Source organism: Miniopterus schreibersii (assembly GCF_964146895.1).
Source record: "Miniopterus schreibersii genome assembly, chromosome: 10".
Taxonomy (NCBI): domain Eukaryota; kingdom Metazoa; phylum Chordata; class Mammalia; order Chiroptera; family Miniopteridae; genus Miniopterus; species Miniopterus schreibersii.
In genome coordinates, this window is record NC_138110.1 from 70860997 (window position 1) to 70881772 (window position 20776).

Consider the following 20776-nt stretch of genomic DNA (forward strand, 5'->3'; position numbering starts at 1 on the left):
GCTCTTAACCCCCCTCAGCTTGGAGATGACACACATCACATCTGCTCAAATGTTATTGGCAGGACCTGATGATATGGCCCCACATAGCTGTAAGGGAGGCGGGAAAATGTATTCTGTATGTCCAATAAGAAGAAGCAGGCTTTGTGTGGAATCGGGCAGTGTGCCTTGTGCTATAGATATTTGCCGTCTTATAAATGCACCCATCACTGTGATATTCTGTGGTTTCGCCATCAGCAGACTTAGGCGCAAACACTGTATGATGAGCATGACTTGTAGTGAACTCTCACCCTTACACCTGTTTTTCAGTTGTGTGTTGAAGAGTTGTTTCTTCCCACTAATCGGTGATTCTAAACAACTTCAAAAACAGCAAGATAATTTTTTTCCAGCTGCATCATTTAGTTGTTCAATAGACGTTTATTTATTTATTTATTTATTTATTTAAATCTTCACCCAAGGATGTTTTTACTGATTTTAGAGAGAGGGGAAGGAAGAGATAGAGAGAGAGAGAATCATTGATCAGTTTCCTCCCACACGCGATCTGATGGGGGCTCGAACCTGCAACCTAGGTATGTGCCCTAACCAGGAATTGAACCCACGACCTTATGGTTCATGGGATGACATTCCAACCAACTGAGCCACCAGTCAGGGCTCAACAGCTGTTTATTAAGAGCATACCTTGTGTTTGTGATGTTGCATTTTAAATACCTTCTGTGTAGATACTGAAGGCATTACGTAGGGCAACAAAAGAGTTCAGATAAAGGGGTTTTTTGTGAAATAGTAGTATACCATTCCCAAGGTTGTTCAGAACAATCTGAATAATAAAGTTAATGGGCACTGTTTATTGTAACCCAGGTAGGGACTCAATGCTTTGCAATTCTCTAACTGGTCATGATCCTATTTTAATAGAATATTTCAGTGATTTTTTTTTCAAGGGTTTTTCTTTGTAATGTTAAATTATGGCCACATAAGTGGGTGTCTTAAAGAAAGGAGGCCAACCTGGGCCAGAATCAGAGCTACTGGAATGCCAGGCTATAGAACAGGATACAGTAGGAGCAGAGAGACCTCAGATCTAATCCCAGCTCTGCCAAGTTTGAGCTATGTGGCCTTAGTCAAGTACCTTAACCTCTCTGAGCCTCAATTTCCTTACCCATAAAAGGAAGCTATTTCCACCCACCTTGCAGGATTATGATAGTTCAATCAGTCTGTTAGAACATCTGGGTAAAGCAGGCTCTCAATAGTTGGTAGCCACTATCACCTAGGATTAGCGGTGGAGGTTTGCCAGCAGCTGAGCCAAGACCCAAGTCACTTCAGTTGCCCAAACATCATGACTGGCCCACAGAACTCTAGAGCCTTGAAACAGTATAATGACTACTTTAAAATTTCAAATGACATCCTTGAAACCCAGCTGTCAGCCCACTGGGCCATGCATTGTTTCCTTCCCTCACTGAGCAATTTGATGTCACAGAGAAGGGCTGTCAAATCACAGGGATTGTTTTTACTGTCATTATTGTCCTCTGCAGCTGCTGCTGCTCACATTCAGTACCTGCGCTGAGTGATGCTCCCTGGTAGGTGAGCAAATGAGAACAAGTTTTTTTGATTACAGCAGGAAGGAATACTGCCCTCAGAGCTTTGCTCCACAGTCAGAAATGCCCTGTCTTTTGAGCACATCAAACAAATAGAAATCCCCACAAAGAGGGTCTTTGCTGGAGCACTCATCGGGGACATATGCTACAGAGACGTTAGGGTGGTGAGCTGACATCCACACTTTTCCTGGGAGGCGGTTTTATTTCATTGCTATCCCAGTAGAAATGACTGAACACCTGGCTATCTGACTATCCTGTGCCTAACTCTGAGGGACCCATATTAAAAAATGTGTGGGAAATAAATGACTTTGTGAGCACCTAAAATAAAGACATGAAGAACCCACTTACTAGGATGAGAAATCCACCATCGAGAGGACACATCTTAGGGGAAATGTTACGGTGTATTTATAACAGTTAACTCTTGTTGCTTAAGAAACCACCCTCAAAATTCAGCTGCTTAAAAGAACAAACGTGTTCTCTCTCAGCGGTTTGCAGGATGTCTGCACTGTTCAGCTCTGGGCTGGCTTGGCTGGGGCTGGAGGTCTAGGATGGCTTGACTCACAATGATGGGATCCCAGCTGGGCGTCTGGGGAGCCGAGATGGCTGGGGCTTCTCTCCACCTGTAGGACACTGGCCCCGGGCTCTTCACCTGGCAGTGGAAGTGTTCCCTACAGCAAGAGGGCAAGCCCTGATACAAGAGCACTTTTCCAGCCTCTGTTTGCATCCTATTGGCTGTTTTCCCATTGGCCAAAGCAAGGCAGGTGACCTGGGCTAGAATCCGTGTGAGAGGAAAGTCACACAGGTGACATGGACTCTACCTATGAGCTATAATAAGCTATTCCTGCCTGACCTGCTGCCCCCTTCCTATGAATCTAGAGACATTACCATCTCTACTTGTGACTCGGTGCTGTGGTTGCTCCCTTTAACAAATCTGGCCTCCTTGGTGCATGTAGGTTGTGGCTGAATGTGGTCACACATGCAAATAACCCACTGCACCCAGATGCACCCACTGACAAGAGTGCAACCATGCGGTGGCTCCAGGCACCTCTGCTGTTCCTGGTGAAATTACCAAGAGATGCCAGACTGCAAAGTCTCAGAGGGAGCAGCAGCGGCCCCTCCCTCAGTGGTTTGTCCCTCTTGAAGGATCGAGTCTCTCCAGTGCCACTATGCTCATGCCTAGTAAGAGATGGGAACGAGGAGCAGGCTAAGGCTGGGGAGGCAGGACACCTCTAGACATCACACGAATGTCCAGCTCCCTCACACGAAGCAGTAGCTTCAAACATCTGCTTGGCCACATGCTTGGAAAACCATTCCTTAGAAGAAAATCAGAGTTCGGAAGAATTCATTTTGGGGAGGGAAGAGAAACGGATGGGGCCCCTGGGGGCAGGCGATGTGTGAGCGAACGCCCAACTCTGGGTTAGGGAAGGGGGCACAACCATGAATCACCCCCACCCCCCAACTCTGCTGAATGGGCTGAGGAGACTTGGGGGCCCGGTGTTTGCCTGAGGAGTATTCAAAGTGAGCGCCATGTAAACAACAGCCGGGGAGGCTGGCACGGGGCCCGCAGTTCAGGTAGAAACATGTGTGGACGACATTCCTGCCCGGCCTACATAAGAACAATCACCGCGACCTGTTATGAATGGGGAGGACCCTTCCCTGCCAGGCACATGCCTGTAGCTCTGCGCTTGGCACCGACAGAGGCCCCAGGGCTGCAGGAACATTTGGCTAAACCAGGAGAAATTATTCCTGAGTGGAGAGGCTTCAGCAAGAGTCAAGCTTTTGAGATTAAGGGCTTAGCACTAGAGCCCAAGTTTTCCTTTCTGTCACCATTATGACCTTAGACAGTCACCCAGTTGCTCCAGGACTTAGTTTCTTACTGGAATGTACTGTTGATAATGTACCAACCTCTCCCACTCCAGACCCCCTACACGGATCTGCTTCTCCTTCCTTAGTGCCATTCACCGACTTCTACTATATAATTTACTCCTTTTTTGTTTACTAATTATTGCCTGACTCTTCTCACTAAACTATTAGTTGCACGAGGACGGAATCGTTGAAAGTTTTGTTTAATGATATAGCCTCCATACATAGAATTGTGCCTAGCATGTTATAGGGGTTCAAAAAATACAGGGTGGGGCAGAAGTAGGTTTATAGGTGATCAGATGGTAAATAACACAATAATTAATGAATAATAATACATTAAACATTAATGAATAATAATACATTATGTATAAATAATACATAATAAACTCTCTATTTCACATATTCACACCTGTAAACCTACTTTTGCCTACCCCTGTATCTGCCGGGTGGATGTTGAGCAGTGACCTCAAAGGACCACCTCTAGCTTCACCGTTATGTATCAGTTGTCTCCTCCTGTGTAACAAATTTCATCGCCAAAAACAACAGCACTTTATTGTTTTTCATGATCCGTGGCTCAGGAGTCCAAGCAGGGCCACACTGGGCAGCTCCTCTACTGCTGAGGGCATCAGCGGCACTCAGCGGTCCACTGGGGACAGCTGGAAGGTCCATGAAAGCTTCACTCATGTGGCTAGTGTCCCGGTGGCCCTTCATGTGGCTTCTGTCTTTCCGTGTGGTGTCCCATAATTCACAGGTTTAGCCTCAACTGGATTCCCCAGAGCAAAAGTCAGGGCCTCCCAGGCCTCTTAAGGCCAAAGCTAGCACAGATTCTAGGGAAGGGGAAGTAGTCTGTCTGTCTGTCTGTCTGTCTGTCTCTCTCTCTCTCTCTGTAGATGTATGCACAGGGATGTAAGGACCTAATGGTAGCCATCTAACTACCTATCATATTATTGCACGATCCCACGCTCTGCAAACGCATACATTCTCAATAAGCACTCACTCGGCACCTTTGGGGCTGTCAGGCCCTGGTCACATGCTGACCACGTCGATGTCCAGAACCTCAGACAGAGTCATTGCCTTCATGGAGTTCATCCCTAAAATGAACCTTGGAGCTGTGAGCCTTTTGACTCCAACAGGCATCCGGGCCTCTGCAACAGTGAGAAGGAAGGAAGGGACAACTGGCAGGCTGCTTGGTGGGGTGAGTTTGGGGACTCTTTGGGTGAGGCTGTGACTGTCTCCCTGGCTGCCTTCCAGATTCCACAGACGGGGAGGGCGACTGGAGCCTCTGGTCTGTCTGCAGCGTCACCTGTGGGAACGGCAACCAGAAGCGGACCAGGTCTTGTGGCTACGCGTGCACCGCCACGGAGTCCAGGACGTGTGATCGTCCAAACTGCCCAGGTGGGTTTATGCAGGGGGGTGGCTCCAAGTTCAAGGGAAACCTCTAATTTACATTTTAAAGCTTATAGAAGTTTACCTTTTTAAAAACAACCCCTTCCCTAATAAGAATCCTGACCAGACTGAGACAAGAGGCGAGTAATGAGCTTCATGGATGGAAAGATGCTGGGGATGAAAGACGGTTGTGGCTGTTTGCAGCAGACTGCACACTGCTGCCTGTTTTGTATGGCCCACACATGTTTAAGGGGTTGTAAAGAGGGGGGAGGAGAGAAAACTGAAGAAAAGAAGGGTAGGGGAAAGGAAGATTACGTGAGCAAGGCCCTGTGTGACCCGCAGAGCCTAAACCATTTCCTCTCTGGCCATTTACGGAAAGCTGACCATCTCCTGGTCTGTAGTTTTACCTTTGCTGTGTGTTCCCCATTTCCAGGTAGAATGCCACCCTAAAACACTATCTTAGGCTCTTCCAAGAAACCAATATTTCAAACGGCCTCATCTCAAAGAAACGCAGACACAGAAAATGTAATCTCTGCACCCAGGACTTCGTTTTTCTTCCCCTAAGCTCTGTTCTCAACCCGTAAGGCTGGGATCTGGAACGGAAAGGGAGTGGGAGAGCAGAGGGGCTTCCGAGGAATGGGAGGGTCCCGTGCGGCAGGTGCCTGGCAGCCAGGGGCCTGCCCAGGACGCGGGGCTGACAGGCCACAGTGGCCGGCCGGGCCCCGTCGGCCACCAGGGCGGGTTTCAGAGAGTCGAGCAAATGGCGAGACGCGTCTCCTGCGAGACCTCCCTGCATGGAGCCGGGTCAGCGGTCTGGCAGGAGGGCATGGGGTGGACAGAAATAAAGCAATAAATGATGATAACAGGAGAAGGGGGACGTGAAGGAAGGGAAGGACAATCTGCATGCAAGAGGTGAAGTGAAGGAAAATGAAGATAAGTTGAGGAAGATGAAGGTAATGAAGAATGAAAATGGGATCATGAAAAATTGGATTTTTCCAGGATTTCGGTATCGAGCCAATTTCTAAGGTCTTTGGGTTATTCTGTTGAATCTTCACAGTGGCTTCATGAAATGGGTGTTTATTACTGCACCCGTTTAGCAGTTGTGGAATCGGAGGCCCTGGGCTTAATTTGGCAGAGCGACTCTGGCAGCAAACGACCACTCTGGGACCGAAATCCAGGCGGCCTGGCTCGAGAGTCCCTGTTCCCAGCCGTCACACTCCCCGCCTCTGGCGGGGGGGGGGGGGGGGGGGGGCCAGGATTGCCTCCTGCTTTCTCTGCCAGAGCTGGCACCCAGACCCAAGGGGCCCCCTGAGACCTTACAGGGGAAGGGTCTGAAACCCGCCTTCTCGCTCTCCCCCACCACCGAGAGCAGCGTGGCCCACAGCCCGCTCGGGCATTGTCTTCCCGCCGCCCCTTCCACCCTTCCTGCCTCTCTGTTCCTGGCCCTTCCAGCTCCTCAGGATCTCCTGGGACATGAAGGATTTCTCTACAGGATTTCTTTCCTTACTTGGTGTAATGATTCTCAGCTATATTGGCAAGAATGGCGGGGCAGGCGGTGTCCCTGGCCTGGCAGCGATGGCACTGTGAAAGTGTCTCCTAGGTCAACCCTATAAATAAGCTCAAAGGGCCTCGCCGAAAATCAGAGGGAGCCCCTTAAAGGAAATCAAGTCACGCCTAACAGGCAGCCAGGGCTGTCCCGCCAGCCTCCGTTCCACAGCTCCTGCCCTTCGCACTGCCTCGGCTTGCACAGGCTTCCTCACTGTAAAGGAAGCCTGGGTGGGGTGGCAGTTTGGAGAGGGGACGAACGCCAAGAAGTTTGAGGCAAGCTGGGTTCGGTCCCTCAGAGCAAGTAGTGACAGGCCCAGCTTACTCTTTCTGAAGCATTGTCAACAATGCAAAAAGCCTCCGGATATGAGATGCCTGGTCCTCGGCTACGGACTACTTACTGCATCCTCAAAACGAGCTGGACAAGTATTCAAGGACCAGTGTCAGCTAACTCTTACCATTTACTGCATACTCTAAGTGCTTTCTTTACACATAACTCATTGGATTCATTCAACTCTATGTGGTCGGTCATTTATTTCTCCCCATTTCACAGATGTGAAAATAGTTACACAAAGATTAAGTGGCTTGCCTAAGGTCACGTAGCTAGTAATGATTTAACCCAGTCAGTCGGTCCTTAAGACTGGTATTGACCACGAGACTGGTAGTGCCACTGCCTCTAGTGTACTTTGTCATCCTGACACCACCAGACAGACAACCATCTTGACATGTGTCCCCCCCCACTGCCCAAAACCCCACTCCCGGGCCTAGTGAATGAGTTCCCTAGGACTCATTCAGGCACATTTGGATCTGATTTCATGCTGCACATGGTATCTGGGGTTTTAATATATTTTATGCTCTACTACCTGCTTTTTACTGTTTCCTCTGTTGGCAAGTTTCTACCCAGGAGTGGTAATGAACACAAAAAAAGGCTTTGTTGAGGTGTATTTGTTTTTTTAATTGGTGGGGGGGTGTGGACTTTTTCCATATAACTAGGGGAAAATGAGCCCCTGTCTGTGTTTAGGAATTGAAGACACCTTCAGGACAGCTGCCACCGAAGTGAGTCTGCTTGCGGGAAGCGAGGAGTTTAATGCCACCAAACTGTTTGAAGTTGGTAAGAAAGTTTTTTTTCTTTTTTATTCAAATATTGATTTAGTATTTCAGACATTCCTTTTGCCTTTGCAATGTCATCCTTGGATCCATTTAAACGTTTTGTTTTCCTCATACGGGGTCCAATTCTCCCAGCATATTTCTTGCACAAGGTCAAGTTTCTTAATCCAATACTGCCTCTGTTTTCTGATCTGTAAAATGGCATGAGGAACTAGTGCCTACCTTACAGAGTTATTGTAGAATTAAATGAGCTCCTGTTTGCAAAGCGTTTAGGACACGTCCATCACAGTGGACATCTACAGAAGTCTGATAGATAAAAATAAGTCGATGGATGTCCTTTAGGTCCATGAATTATGATGGCCGGCCACTTTGGAGGGAAAATACAAAGCCATTTTTGGAGTTGCACGGAATTTTGTTTCTGCAGACCCTGCCCTCTGAAGCAGACTCCCATTGGCTTTGTAGACACACACTTCCCAGGATGGGACCTCCATTCTCTCAGCTACTGCTCAGTCGGGGGCTTGCGGGGCTGGAATCATAGAGCTCAGAGCCAGAAGGAGCCTCCACACAGCCTTGCTGGCGACACCCTCTTCTGTGTCCTCTGTGTTCCCTCCCTTTTACCCTCAACTCACTTTATGAGACAGGTTCTATTTACATCTTCAATTTAGAGGTGAGAAAACTGAAGCACAGTGAGGGAGAATACCTTGCTCGAGTCACAGAGCTATTAAATAGTTGAGGTGGGGTTCGATCCCAGGCAGTCCAGCACAAGAGCCCCCACTTTTCACCCAGGCCAGGCCTCTCTGAGCTCTTCCCCATTTCACTGAAGAGGATCCCAAGCTCTCCTCCAAGCTGCCCAGCCCCATCCTGCCCACTTGATTTCCACTCACGACACCACCAGCCTCCCAGGCACCTGGGTCAGAGCTGGCGAGTCATCTTTGATGGCCTCCTCCCTCTACCCCCAAGCCCACCAAGGCCTGGCAGCCTAATTTCTCTAACCTCTGTTGGTCACACCTGCTGTTCCCTCCCTGGACTCTTACCATTGATATCAGCACTGAATATATCTTCTTACTGTAAAGCTCAATCAGTAGATCACTATCGCTCAAAAACCTTCAGTGGCTACCTACTGCCCTCTGAGCAAGCCTCACCTGCATTGAAGGCCTCCATGATCCGACACAACAACCTACTGCCCCATAACCTCTGCTGCAGTCACACTGACTGTGTTCCCTACCACCAGACAACCCGCCAGGTTATTTCTGCTCAATCGTGGTTTGCACAAGCGGTCACTCTTTGCCTGTTCCCTCAGCCAGTTGTTCCCATAGGGCCATGCAGCACCAGCACAAATGTATCTTTTGGTTTTTAAACCAGGAATTCACATTAATAAGTGGAAACACCTATCTTAAATGTTAGCGATTAATTCAGTGTCTTTTAATACTGTAAAGGCCAAACACACCACCTGTGGGGGCAGGTTCAGGCTTGAGACTTACAGGGAAGGGGGCCTCTGGCCCAAATGTTAAGTTCCCTAAAAGCAGGGGCCACCAGCCCCTTCCCTTTTGAAGCATTTTTTAAATGTGGATTTGCATACAATAATTGTCACTGTTTAGTGCTTCAGGTTAAGAGGTTAGAGCGCTAGCTCTAGAGTTCACAGGCCAGTGACTGTGGCAGAAATTCAACTTAATCCTACAAATGCTCCTTCGGGGCATTTTCTACCCCATCACCATGCATTCAGAGAGATGATTTCAAATGGCTCCTCTGAATTATTGTTCACTTTCTTATGGGCGCTAACGGAGTTGTGGTTAACCCCATATTCCAATGTCCTCTTTTTTTATTTTAATTTTTTGTAGATGCCTACTAAACCTTAAACTTAGGGATAATAATATCCTGTATTTCCAAAAAACATTTAAAAGATGGAGCATATATAACGATGGTTAAGTCTGGTCATGGCCTACAGGTCGTCAAGCTCAAGCCTCCCAAGTTCAGGGGCGGCGGGCACGGACTGGCTGTCCGGGGCTGCAGGGGCTGGCGCCGGGAGCGGCGGGGAGGGGCAGACGGCAGCGGCATCCTGCCGCCTGTTCTGCGTGTGGTGAGAGGGCTTCTCCGTGGCCTTTTGCAGACACGGACAGCTGTGAGCGATGGATGAGCTGCAAAAGCGAGTTCTTAAAGAAGTACATGCACAAGGTGATCAACGACTTGCCCAGCTGCCCCTGCTCCTACCCCACCGAGGTGGCCTACAGCACGGCCGACATCTTCGACCGCATCAAGCGCAAGGACTTCCGCTGGAAGGACGCCAGCGGGCCCAAGGAGAAGCTGGAGATCTACAAGCCCACCGCCCGCTACTGCATCCGCTCCATGCTGTCCCTGGAGAGCACCACGCTGGCCGCGCAGCACTGCTGCTACGGCGACAACATGCAGCTCATCACCAGGGGCAAAGGCGCCGGGACGCCCAACCTCATCAGCACCGAGTTCTCTGCAGAGCTGCACTACAAGGTGGACGTGCTGCCCTGGATCATCTGCAAGGGCGACTGGAGCAGGTACAACGAGGCCCGGCCCCCCAACAACGCCCAGAAGTGCACCGAGAGCCCCCCGGACGAAGACTACATCAAGCAGTTCCAAGAGGCCCGGGAGTATTAACGAGACACCACCCTGGTATTTATGACACATTTGCGCCGCGCCCACCTGCGGCCTGCAGCCGAGTCCCCGGGACCCGCCTTCACGTGTGCTTGTTTGCACCACAGGAGAGTTTTTCCTAAATTACACTAGGGATGTGCGCCAGGCCCGGCGACCATCCGAAGCCACCCTTGCCATCTGCGACGCCCACAGACCTCCCGGGAACTCCTCCTGGGGATGGCGCGGGAGGGAGCATGGGGACAGAAGAAGCCAGGAGGACCTGGGAGCCATAGTGGGTGCGGTTCGCTTCACACCCAAATCCAGTGTTTCCTAGACAAGCGAAGGGGGAAAGAGACTGGAGTGGTAAACATTATAAGTTTTTATATATAACTTATTTAATATGAATGTGACTTAAGCGTAACCTTTTCTCTGGAGTTGTCACCGTGAAACTGCTTCATCGCTTCTGTGAGAGTGCAGACAGGGCTTAGGGAGGTGGAAGAGAAAGGGAATTTGTAATGATGTCTTTAAAAAGAACTCAATAGAAATATAGCAAAACAAGAAAACACCCATGTTAAACCAAATATTATTTAGTCATGAAGCACCTTGCTGAAGTCTCAGTGTCCAAAATGTCCTTGCCTAAGACTGGGTAGACAGGGTGGTGGGCGCTGGGGGGGGGCAAAGGATATTTTAGGGGCAAATCTGAAGCCTGGTTTTAAATAGGCTTTAAAATAAAAGGCCAATATTAGCATAATGCTTTGATTCTACTTAAAGGCTTCAGAATGGCAGCATTTCTGCTCATGTCTTAGTAAGTCCAGACGGCTGCAGGGAAGGCGGATATAAAAACAGGGACTAGCACTTTTCCAAAGATTAAAAAAGCAAGATAAGTGGGAAAATACCATGGACCCCATGTCATCTATTTTATTCTAATACCATCTTAACAATGTTTTTCTTCACCAATATAGTCACAGTAAATAAATATAAAAGGAGGAGGAATCAATTCTAGGAAAGCCTAATTTTTTATGTTTTAAGAAAAGAAAAAAAAACTACATTATTTTTGTAAAGTATTTATTGAGTCACTGAGTCTAGTGCATCAAGCAGTTGTAACAGGACCTGGTTCTGTAGTGTGGAACTTAGGACAAATAAAGAGTTGGTTATTATGCAATCTTTACTTGCAAAACTCCAGGAAAAGAGAATATATAATAAAATCATAATAAAATGTGTTACCTACAGTAAACGTGTTACTTGCAAATATTTATGATACAAATGCCATAAATAGCACTGGTGAGACAGAGGTTCAAGCCAGGTGGGAATAAAAGGCTCATTGACTGACGTGATGGTGGGTGGTGTAAGTCATAGCATCTTTGGCACCAGGAATGTCAGCCCAGCCCCCAAGAGGATGACGCGCATGGACACACGTACCACTTTTCGCCCACCCAGAGCTGAGAAAGAGCTATGAAAACCAGGCCAGAGCAAAGGCTTAAGACAGCCCAGGTGAGCGGGGCTGCTTCCAAACAAAATCTGCAATTATGGTAATAAGTGGAACTACTCGTAATGCAAATTACTCTTTTTCCAGATGACAAAAGCGAAGTTCACATAAAATAAATCACGTAAGACCCACCTTTCGTGTCATAGCCCAGTGCTCTTTCTATGATATCAAATTCTTGGTGTCCTCATATTCCGGTGTCTTTGGTGTTCCAAAGAGCTCCGCCCTTAGATTTACCTACTAATTCTTATTCTTATGGAAAAGCTCTTAGCAGTCATTTACACTTTAGAATGAATTATTTATGTATTGCCCACTCTCAGGGTATTTATATTTGACATCTGCTTCCAATTATGAAATGAGAAGCCTTATTCACATCTTAAGGAATTTTAAGCAACTGGTTTTGGTAGGGAGAGAATCAATATGTATTTATATCAGGGAAGCAGATTTGGTTTCTGATACTAGGAAAACTATTTCTGCAAAGAGAGTACATTGCAATGAAATGCATTACCTTTGAGGTGGTGAGTTCTCTGTCAGGACAGGTATTCAAGCAGAGGCTGGAGATGAAACACATGAGACGTTCAATTGCGTGAGGAGAGAGAAAAATGTACGGCAATAACATCCTCCGATGTGTGTTCTACTAAGAGTAAGTGCAAAGTGTGATGGGAAAATAGAAGCGAGAATCAGGGAATTAGACCTGTCAGGTCTAAGGGAGAGTTGGTATTTCATAAAGCAGAGAAGAGGGAGAGTGAAGTCAGTGCATTTTGGGTAAAAAACACTATGGACACAGGCAAGCAAGTAGGAAAGAGCTTGGTGCTTCCTGAAAACTGGGATGTTTAGAGTGATGAGCAGAGAGCCAAGAGTGGCAGATACAGAGCCGATCACAAGTGCTTGCGTTGAGGATTTTGAGGGGCAGATTAAAGCTAACAGAGCTCTCCCCTACTACAGTGAGAATACCTGAGATGAGAAATGTGTTCAGTGAGCAAGGTGCCTCTTCATATCAGCCTTGCTGATGCAATGAACTGAGAATTGGAAGGCAGGCCAACTGGGAGCAGGGGAGAGCTCCTGGGCTCTCTGCCTCCTGAGAACACCCCTAGTGTTCTGTGCATCTTGAGGATAGTCTCACACCTCTGGAAGTTCGCTAAATAGAATCCGCCTCTATCAGGATGAGCTAGTTTTTCAGTCCCAAAGCTCTAGGAAGCCAATGAGTGATCCTCAGAAATCCACACCCCTCTGCTCAGAATCTACTAAGATAAGGAGACCTTACCTCTTTCAATACAGGGCCCCGAGCCAGCCCCAGGGTAACCCCAGGTAACTAATTTCCTCATGGAAAGTTTGCCTGCAGCAGAGTGGGCTCTCCGCACCCTCCCCTGCAGGACCTGTAAATATAACCCCTCAGCAGCTGCTCTCATCAAATGCTTTGCTCTTTTGCCTCTCCCTGCAAAGAGAGCCCTATTTCTAGTAATCCAAGGGCCTCTTGGGTGCCACACGGAGCAAGCCTACGGTGGCAAACAGCGATGCCCACGGCCCTCTAGTGGCTGCACGTGGGAAGGGGCAGGGAGAGATGCGTAGGTGCTGAGAGTCTCTTCAGCTCCGGTGTGTCTGCCATGATTCTAGTCTCCCAAGTGTTTCTGTCTTTATACTCAGTAGCCAAGAGGGTGGAGTTGTCCATTCTAAGCCCAGGGATCAAGGAATAGATACTATTCCAGCCACTCTTTCCTGAGCACACACTTTGTACCTCTGCACTAGTCACTTTACAAGGGAGGCAGGCATATTAAATCCATTTTACAGAAGCCCAACAAGGTTAGCAAACTGGCCCAAGGTATTAACACACCAGATGGTTGAAACCAGTTCTGTCTGATCACCAAAACCACATTCTTTTTTTTTGTAATAATATATCTTTATTGATTGCAGAGAGAGGGAGGGAGAGAGAGAGAAACATCAATGATGAGAGAATCATTGATCGGCTGCCTCCTACTGGGGATCGAGCCCGCAGCCCTGGCATGTTCCCTGACCAGGAATCGAGCCACGATCTCCTGGGTCCTAGGTCGATGCTCAAACCCTGAGCCGAATCAGCCGGGCCCAAACCCACATTCTTAACCTTAACCCCTTGTTCTGCTCTCTTCCTAACTCTTCCCAACACTCACAGGATCAGCTGTTTGTTTTTGTTTGTTTTGCTCCCACCCACCCTGCCTTTGCTCAAATTATTCAAATCTGCCAATTGTCCTTTTGCCAACCTTTATAGTGTCATATTGGAGACAGAGAATCTGGTTTTATTTCTACATATTCTGCTCTGTTCTCTCATTACACAAGAGAATTTTTGATCCTGTAGCTGAGTCCTAGCTCAGATTAGGTAAGTAGCAGAGCTCGACATTTCTCGCAGAGCTCCAAGGTGAGAACAGAGACTGGTCTGTTTTCCCCCACTGCACATAAACCCCAGGCTGTTGCCTGTTGGGTAGACCTCAGGGGCTGGTGCTGTGTCTCAGCTTTCCTACAACCCCAGCTCCTAGCACCAGAACTGGCAGATGTTACCAGGAAATGTGCAAAGGGCGTAAGAGTTTGAGGGTTGAGTCAGACTGCCTGGTTTCCAGTCATTGCTCCCTTGCTTGCCTGCTGGGTACCACGGGGTAAGCTAACCAGCCTCTACGCGTTTCAGTTTCCTGATACATTTGTTGTGAGAATGAACTGAGATAAGAGACATGAAGTTCGCAGGACAGGGCCTGTCATGTGCCATCTGCGATAAAGGTTGGGCATTGGTATACAGTAAATAGACAAATATGTGTTGAACATCTACTAGTTGCCAGGTATTGTTCCAGATGCCAAAGATACAACCATGTACGAATTCAAGTCTTCCTGTTGGAGGGTAGACAGCTGATAAAAAGGTGCATAAGCTGAGATAATGGTAAATGATATAAAGAAAAATAAATTATTTGATCACATGTGTACGTTGCATTATTTAAGATAATGCCAGTTATTGTAATAGATAGTCCTCAAAACCACAGTGGCTGTCCACAATAAAAATCTAAAGAGTATGTTTCTGGTCCAGTGGCTGTCCTCTAAGTGATGACCCGGGAACCACGACTTCTTCCATACTGGGGCTCAGCCATCTTCAAGGTGTGACTCTCTGGGCTACCCTGGGGTCATCTCTAGCCCAACCTGCTCCGAGAGTAAAGAGCAGGTAGAATATGCGTAAGGGTTTGCGTAGGTCGGGCAGGGAAATATTATACATCCCTTCCACTCAATCTTCACAGGTCTGTCCACACTCCTCTGCAAAGGAGACCTGGAAATGGAGTCTAGGTGGAGGCCCAGGAAGCAGAGGTGGGCTGTGTGGGCGTCCAGCCAGTCTCCGCCACACAGGAAGACCACCAACTACCTTATTACACAAGGCAGGAATGAGAGCTAGTGGAAGGGGCTTTGGATGGGCCCAAAGTAGGTGACTAAAGGGAGAGATCCTTCCTAGCCCACCAACACCTTCTGTTCGGTATTATAGTGCTAAACTGGACCTCAGTTTGCTATCTATAAATTGGGTAAGACCGCCTACGCTACCTGTTCATTGGCAGGTGCTTCTGGTGTCCTTCACATCCCCTTGGCATTTGCCAGATCTGTGTATACCAGCTCAACTCTCAACTGGAAGCTCCTGCAAGTCTTACCTCATGGCTTTCTCTAACCAGTGGGACCCACTCGGCTTGCACAGGGGCAGACTGAGGTGCCAGGGAGTTAACAGTGCCCCCCAGGAGACCCTAACAGTTGACAGGCAGAAGCTTGGTGGATCAATAGCCCAGCTCCCTCACCCCTCAAGTGGAGCAATTCTCAAGTATATTGTATACCATTCCCGGAGCTCCCAGTGGGACTGAGTGCCAGTCATCCACAGTGGCCACCTGCTTGTTTAAACACCATTTACTGGCTTCCTTCCCATTTTTGTCTCCATTTCCACTTCCCTACTGTTGCTCACTTGAGCTACTTGCTCAGATGCCTCTCTCCAGATAGGCTTCCAGAGGTTCCCAAACCAAGACATCGCTTTATGCTTTAATGCTTACTAAGCGCTATTCAGATATAATCTTATTATTACTCTCATGCTCATGTGGACATGAGGTTTTGCTGCCAATAGCTCTACCAAAAAAGAAACTTGAATCTCATCTTGACCAGAGATAAGAGCTCTACTAAATTTCAATACCATTGAGTTTCTACCAAAAAAATGAACTCCTAGTTTTTATGATTAGATGCAACAGATAGAAAAGGACTCTGCCAAATACCTCTAAAATTTTCTGAACATCTTTCCTTAATGTTTGAATTCATCTCCTTGCTGACTATGGACATGTCCTGCTCTATGAACCACACTTTGCGCCACAGTGAGCAACACCCCCGTGAGCAGTGATTCTGGCCTGAGGTACAAAAAGTCATGAAAAAGCTTCTCAGGAAGTATGTGTGGCGAGGAGAGGGGATGGGGTTTTCTCTTTGTCATCCATTTACAATTTCCAATGGAAAAATGTGTGGGTCGTCACCATTATGCCTGCACAATTTCAGACTAATTAAAGGCCTGCCTCGGTAATTACTGGGTGGGTCTATACAGAAACATACATCCATGTGTCCAGATCCTGAAGACAGTAGTGTAAATTAGGACAGAAAGCTTCCAGCCAGTTGCTTCTCTGAAGTTCAGTACTGGTTTACTGTATGGGATTAGAAGAGAGACATTTTCCAGGATCACAAGGTAAGACTTTTCAGGAACAAATTTATGGGACTAGCAACTCTCTCTCTCTCTCTCTTTTTTAATCCTTACCTGAGGATATGTTTTTATTGATTTTTTTTTCCCCAAGAGAGAGAGAAAAATATCAATATGAGAGAGAAACATGGATCAGTTGCCTCTATTCGTGCCCCGACCGGGGATGGAACTGGCAACCTAGGTGTGTGCCCTGACCGGGAATTGAACCCACAACCTTCTGGAGCACGGGATGATATTCCAATCAATGGAGCCACCCGGCCAAGGCGGGACTAGCAACTCTTGTTAAACCCCAGCAGAAGATGAAGATTAGCTACAGATCGGTTTTTAGATCTCCGTGTAGAGACTGGGAAAGCCAGCACATAAAGAGCAGTGCCTGGCCTGTAATGGCAAAAATAACATCATCCTTACCCATTTTAACAGCAGGGGAGTTGAAGGGGGTGGAGGATGGTTAGACACAGCTGCAATAGCAACGCTGGATAAGAATTTTATGACTTTGCTAATTTTCTATCTGTTCTGGGAGTAATAAATGTGCCCTTATAGATATTCATGATTGCCCTCAAAATGGAAAAAAAAAAAAAAATTCTTTTAAAATGGCACAGAAAAGCCTTTCATTCTTGGGGCATGTCATTCATGGGTGATTTTCAAAATGCCATGTTTGAGTTGGGAAAGAAACATTTCTTGAATTAATAAGCCAATTGCTTCGAGGATATGACTCAAAGGATATAAAAATTTCGAGCCTGACTTTTAAAAAATAAAAAGGATTTTTTTCTATGCAGCTAAGTTTGTTTTTCACAAAGGTCATGGCCAAATATTTTATTGGCCATGGAAGAGAACAGTGAATGAAGTACGCCTCTCGTTCCTCAGCGAAAGGGAATGGCAGCAGATCTTAACAAGCGCCACTGCAGAATTTTACGTCACTAGACATGAGCTTCCCTTTGTCTGTCTGTCGTCCCCCTTGTCCCCCTTCCACCACCACCATCTTTTTGTAGCCTTTGGAGAGCTCAGCAAATGGAAAAGAAAGGGGGGGGAGGGAAGCAAAGAAAAAAGCCAGGATCTAATACTCTTTGGTTATGTTGTCAACTTAACTAAAGTGAGGTCTTTATAAAGAGGAAGGCTGAGGAGACCCGCAGCACTGATGCACCTGCCCCCAGGAGCCTTCAAACCCCCTCCCGACGGCTGGGTCCTGCCCAACCAAGACCAGGGACTGATTCCCAAAGGACTCCTGCCTCGGAGCCACATGGCCGGGATTCTTCCAGTCAAAAGATAACCAGGAGCTCTATGCTGATTGCTGAGGAGGGCAGGACTTTCTGTCAAGAATGTTTCAGGGCCCTCACCTGGGGGTTCTACTGAGTGGAGGTCAAGGCCACCTGCTCCATGTCGCAGGAAAAAGTCTACCACTGAGCCACCCTTGAGGGCTCCCTCTGGCTGTTACAGGATGTTATAAAGAGGGGGGGAAAGGGAAGAAAGCAGGGACCCAGTTCCAGAAGATAAAGGCTGGTTCACACCACTTACCCGCAGCAAATGCATAAATCTGAAGCTTGTGATAAAAGTGCAGATTCACTTTCTGTTCCCTCTTCTCTGAAATGTCGCCTCCCCATTCCCTTTGCCACCCAATTGGCCACCTTGTAACCAATTGCCATTCTTTGGGCCAATATTTTAAAAAAAAAAAGTACTCTTGGAACACTTTATTGATGAATAATACGTATTCAGAAAAACGCATGTGTGTCATAAGTGTGGAGCTCAGTGAATTTTCATAAAGTGAACACACCCCTGTAACCAACACCCATGACCAAGGTCAAGAAATAGAACATAAGGGTCACAAGGAAGCCCTCTGGGGCGACGAAAATGGTCCAGATCTTGCCTATGGGGGTAGATACAAAACTGTATGTATTTGCTAAAACTCACTGAATTGTGCACTTAAAATTGAATTTCATCTTATGTACATTTTACCTCAATACAAAATAAATAAAACATTCCCACCACTCCTGTGTCCCTTGCAGCCATTACCCACTTCCCACAAAAGTATCATGCTTTTTACACTAGGTTGGTTTTGCATTATTTTGCACTACAAGTTAATTGAAGCATACGACATGTGCTCCCTGATGTCTCACATATTTTGCTCAGCATCCTCTTGTGTGGCTCTTCCACTTGCCGCTACAGGTCATTCACTCTCGCCACTGCCTACCGCTGCACATTTCTATCAACCGTTCTCCCCGGGTAGGCGTTTGGGTGGCTGCCAGTTTGGAGCTTTCATAAGCAGTGCTGCTGTGAACGGTCCCGCGTGTGTCTTTTAGTGCCCATAGGCACACGTCTCCAGGGGGAGCGCAACTCACAGGTCAAAGGGCAGGCGCGGCTTCAGTAGATACTGCCCAAGGGCCCCCCGAAATGGTTACGCTGGTTGACACTCTATCCGGGAGTGTTTGGAGGTTCCGATTCTTTGCCCAATCTTGGTTCTCTCCCTACACCATTCTATGGATCTTCCCTAACCATTCCGTTCTTCGATCTCTTCATTCTTTAGATTTAAGTCACCACATGTGTCCTGAGCACCTACTGTGTGTGTGTCACGGTTCACTGTGCTGGGTACTGGAGACGCACCAAAGTATCCACAGAAACCCTCGTCACAAATGAATGGTGCATGAGGCTGACTAACTCGGATGACTATTAAACAGTGTGGCAGCTTCCATGGTTAGACGAGAGTGTGAAGAATTACAGTGGCTGTAATCGACAAACCAGAGTGGCTACGTTTTATTTAGCAAAACAAACCTGATAATACCAAGGGGTGGCAAGATGGTGAGAGAACAGAATCGCTTATTGCCACTGTTTGTGGTGATGTAAGTTCGGGAATAATTTGACCATACTTAGTAAAGTTGAAGCTGTCATTCATGTAGCAGAATTTACTAATTTCACTCCCGTGGGCCTTTTTTTGTATCATCAAAAATTGGAAACAAGCGCGGCCGGGCGTGGCTCAGCGGTTGAGCATGGACCTAGGATCCAGGAGATCGCAGTTCGATTCCCAGTCAGGGCACATGCCCGGGCTGCGGGCCCGATCCCCAGTCGGGGGCGTGCAGGAGGCAGCCGCTCAATAATGACTCTCTCATCATTGGTGTTTCTATCTCTCTCCCTCTCCCTTCTGCTCTCTGAAATCAATAAAGAGATATATATATATATATATATATATATATATATATATATATATATAATATATAAAAATTGGAAACAAGTTAAATTGTCCACCAACAAAGGAATGCCCAAATAAACCATGCTGTATTATTAAGATAGAATGCCATACAGCTGTTAAAATAAATGATCTAGAGCTATGAATATCATCACAGGTATGCCATGAAAGTATAATGTGTAAAAAAGCAAACTGCAAATAGGTTTGTAAAGTATGACACAATTTCAATAATTTAAAAATGCACAAAACAATACCATATTATGCCTGGACACTGGCTTAGGTAATAAAGGTACTGAATTATGCGTGGGATGGCTAACATTCACTTCTGGGGATGGATGACAGTGGGGCTGGGGAGAAGTAGAAAACTTTAGAGGAAATATCTTACTTCTTTTTTAAAAAAAGAAACCTAAAACTATGTATATGACAAAATGTTAATACTGGTTGAATCCAACTAGTGGGTAATGTACAATTATCCTATTATTTTCTGTATGTGTGATATATTTTAAACTAATTACCAAAAACGAGCAAAACTGAAAAGAAAAAATAAATGCTATAGTAAGGTTGGATGGCATCCTACCAGGTCATTATTCTAACGCCCCTTGGCACATACGAGTCCACACTCAGAGGAGGGTGTGCAGGCAACATAGGTTGATGGTGGAGGGGACATCTGCAGTCACCCGTCCCAGGTGGTAAAGCCACGCCCACTGGCCGCCTTGGTTCCTCCAAGAGACGCAAGCACTGCCTCCTCCCGACACCCCCTTCCTGTCTCTTGTGCACAGTCTGGGGCGAACAGAGCCTCCAGCCAGTCCCCCAGCCTGCTGACTCACAGTTCCCTCTCCCCTGCAGTCCTGCCTCCGGGGCCTCGGGGGAGCTGGGAGGTAGCTCGAAACCGCTAACTCTCGGCCTCTGGCTCCCACCGGAGGCTAAAACGCCTGCTTCCTGATCATTCCTACGTGCTAGACTACTGGATTGGGAAATCATCTCAACCACCTTCTTAAAATGTCACAGGAGAGGACCCCAAAGCTCAGGAAAGACACCCACCATCACGGGAGCAGATCCATGTGAAAAAGGTGGATATGTCTGGCTCCAGGCCCAGAGTTCTTCCTGCACTGTTTGTGCTTTGCGTGTGGTCACGGCATCCCTGATCACTTCTGCTCCCTCTGGCCCACCTTGCCTGCACCAAACCAGCGCCGGGTGGGGTGCGAGGCAGTAAGAGCTGATTCCCCTCTAAGCGCCTTCTGAATTCAAGCAGGACCCTCTGAAAACAAACGGCGTTTCCCTGCCCCCCACAGTCCTCCCCGTGGCCCACGCCTCCA

General features: G+C 47.4%; 2 protein-coding genes across 3 annotated transcripts in view; one reads left to right on the forward strand and one right to left on the reverse strand.

The window, feature by feature from the left end:
- The window catches only part of ISM1 (isthmin 1), a 56061-nt gene extending 44363 nt beyond the window's left edge, over positions 1–11698 (forward strand). The window contains exons 4-6 of the mRNA XM_081148208.1: positions 4698–4841; positions 7399–7488; positions 9592–11698. Coding sequence (XP_081004334.1) covers positions 4698–4841; positions 7399–7488; positions 9592–10109 — 752 coding nt within the window. The 3' untranslated portion in view covers positions 10110–11698. The remainder of the gene's footprint in view (positions 1–4697; positions 4842–7398; positions 7489–9591) is intronic.
- TASP1 (taspase 1) overlaps positions 1–20776 on the reverse strand; it is a 271602-nt gene that overhangs the window by 27485 nt on the left and 223341 nt on the right. The window contains exon 14 of one of the 2 annotated variants that reach the window (XM_081148214.1): positions 12025–12122. The exons of the other annotated variant lie outside the window; for it this stretch is intronic. Coding sequence (XP_081004340.1) covers positions 12099–12122 — 24 coding nt within the window. The 3' untranslated portion in view covers positions 12025–12098. Of the gene's footprint in view, positions 1–12024; positions 12123–20776 lie in introns of those variants that run through there. 2 annotated transcript variants of the gene reach the window in all.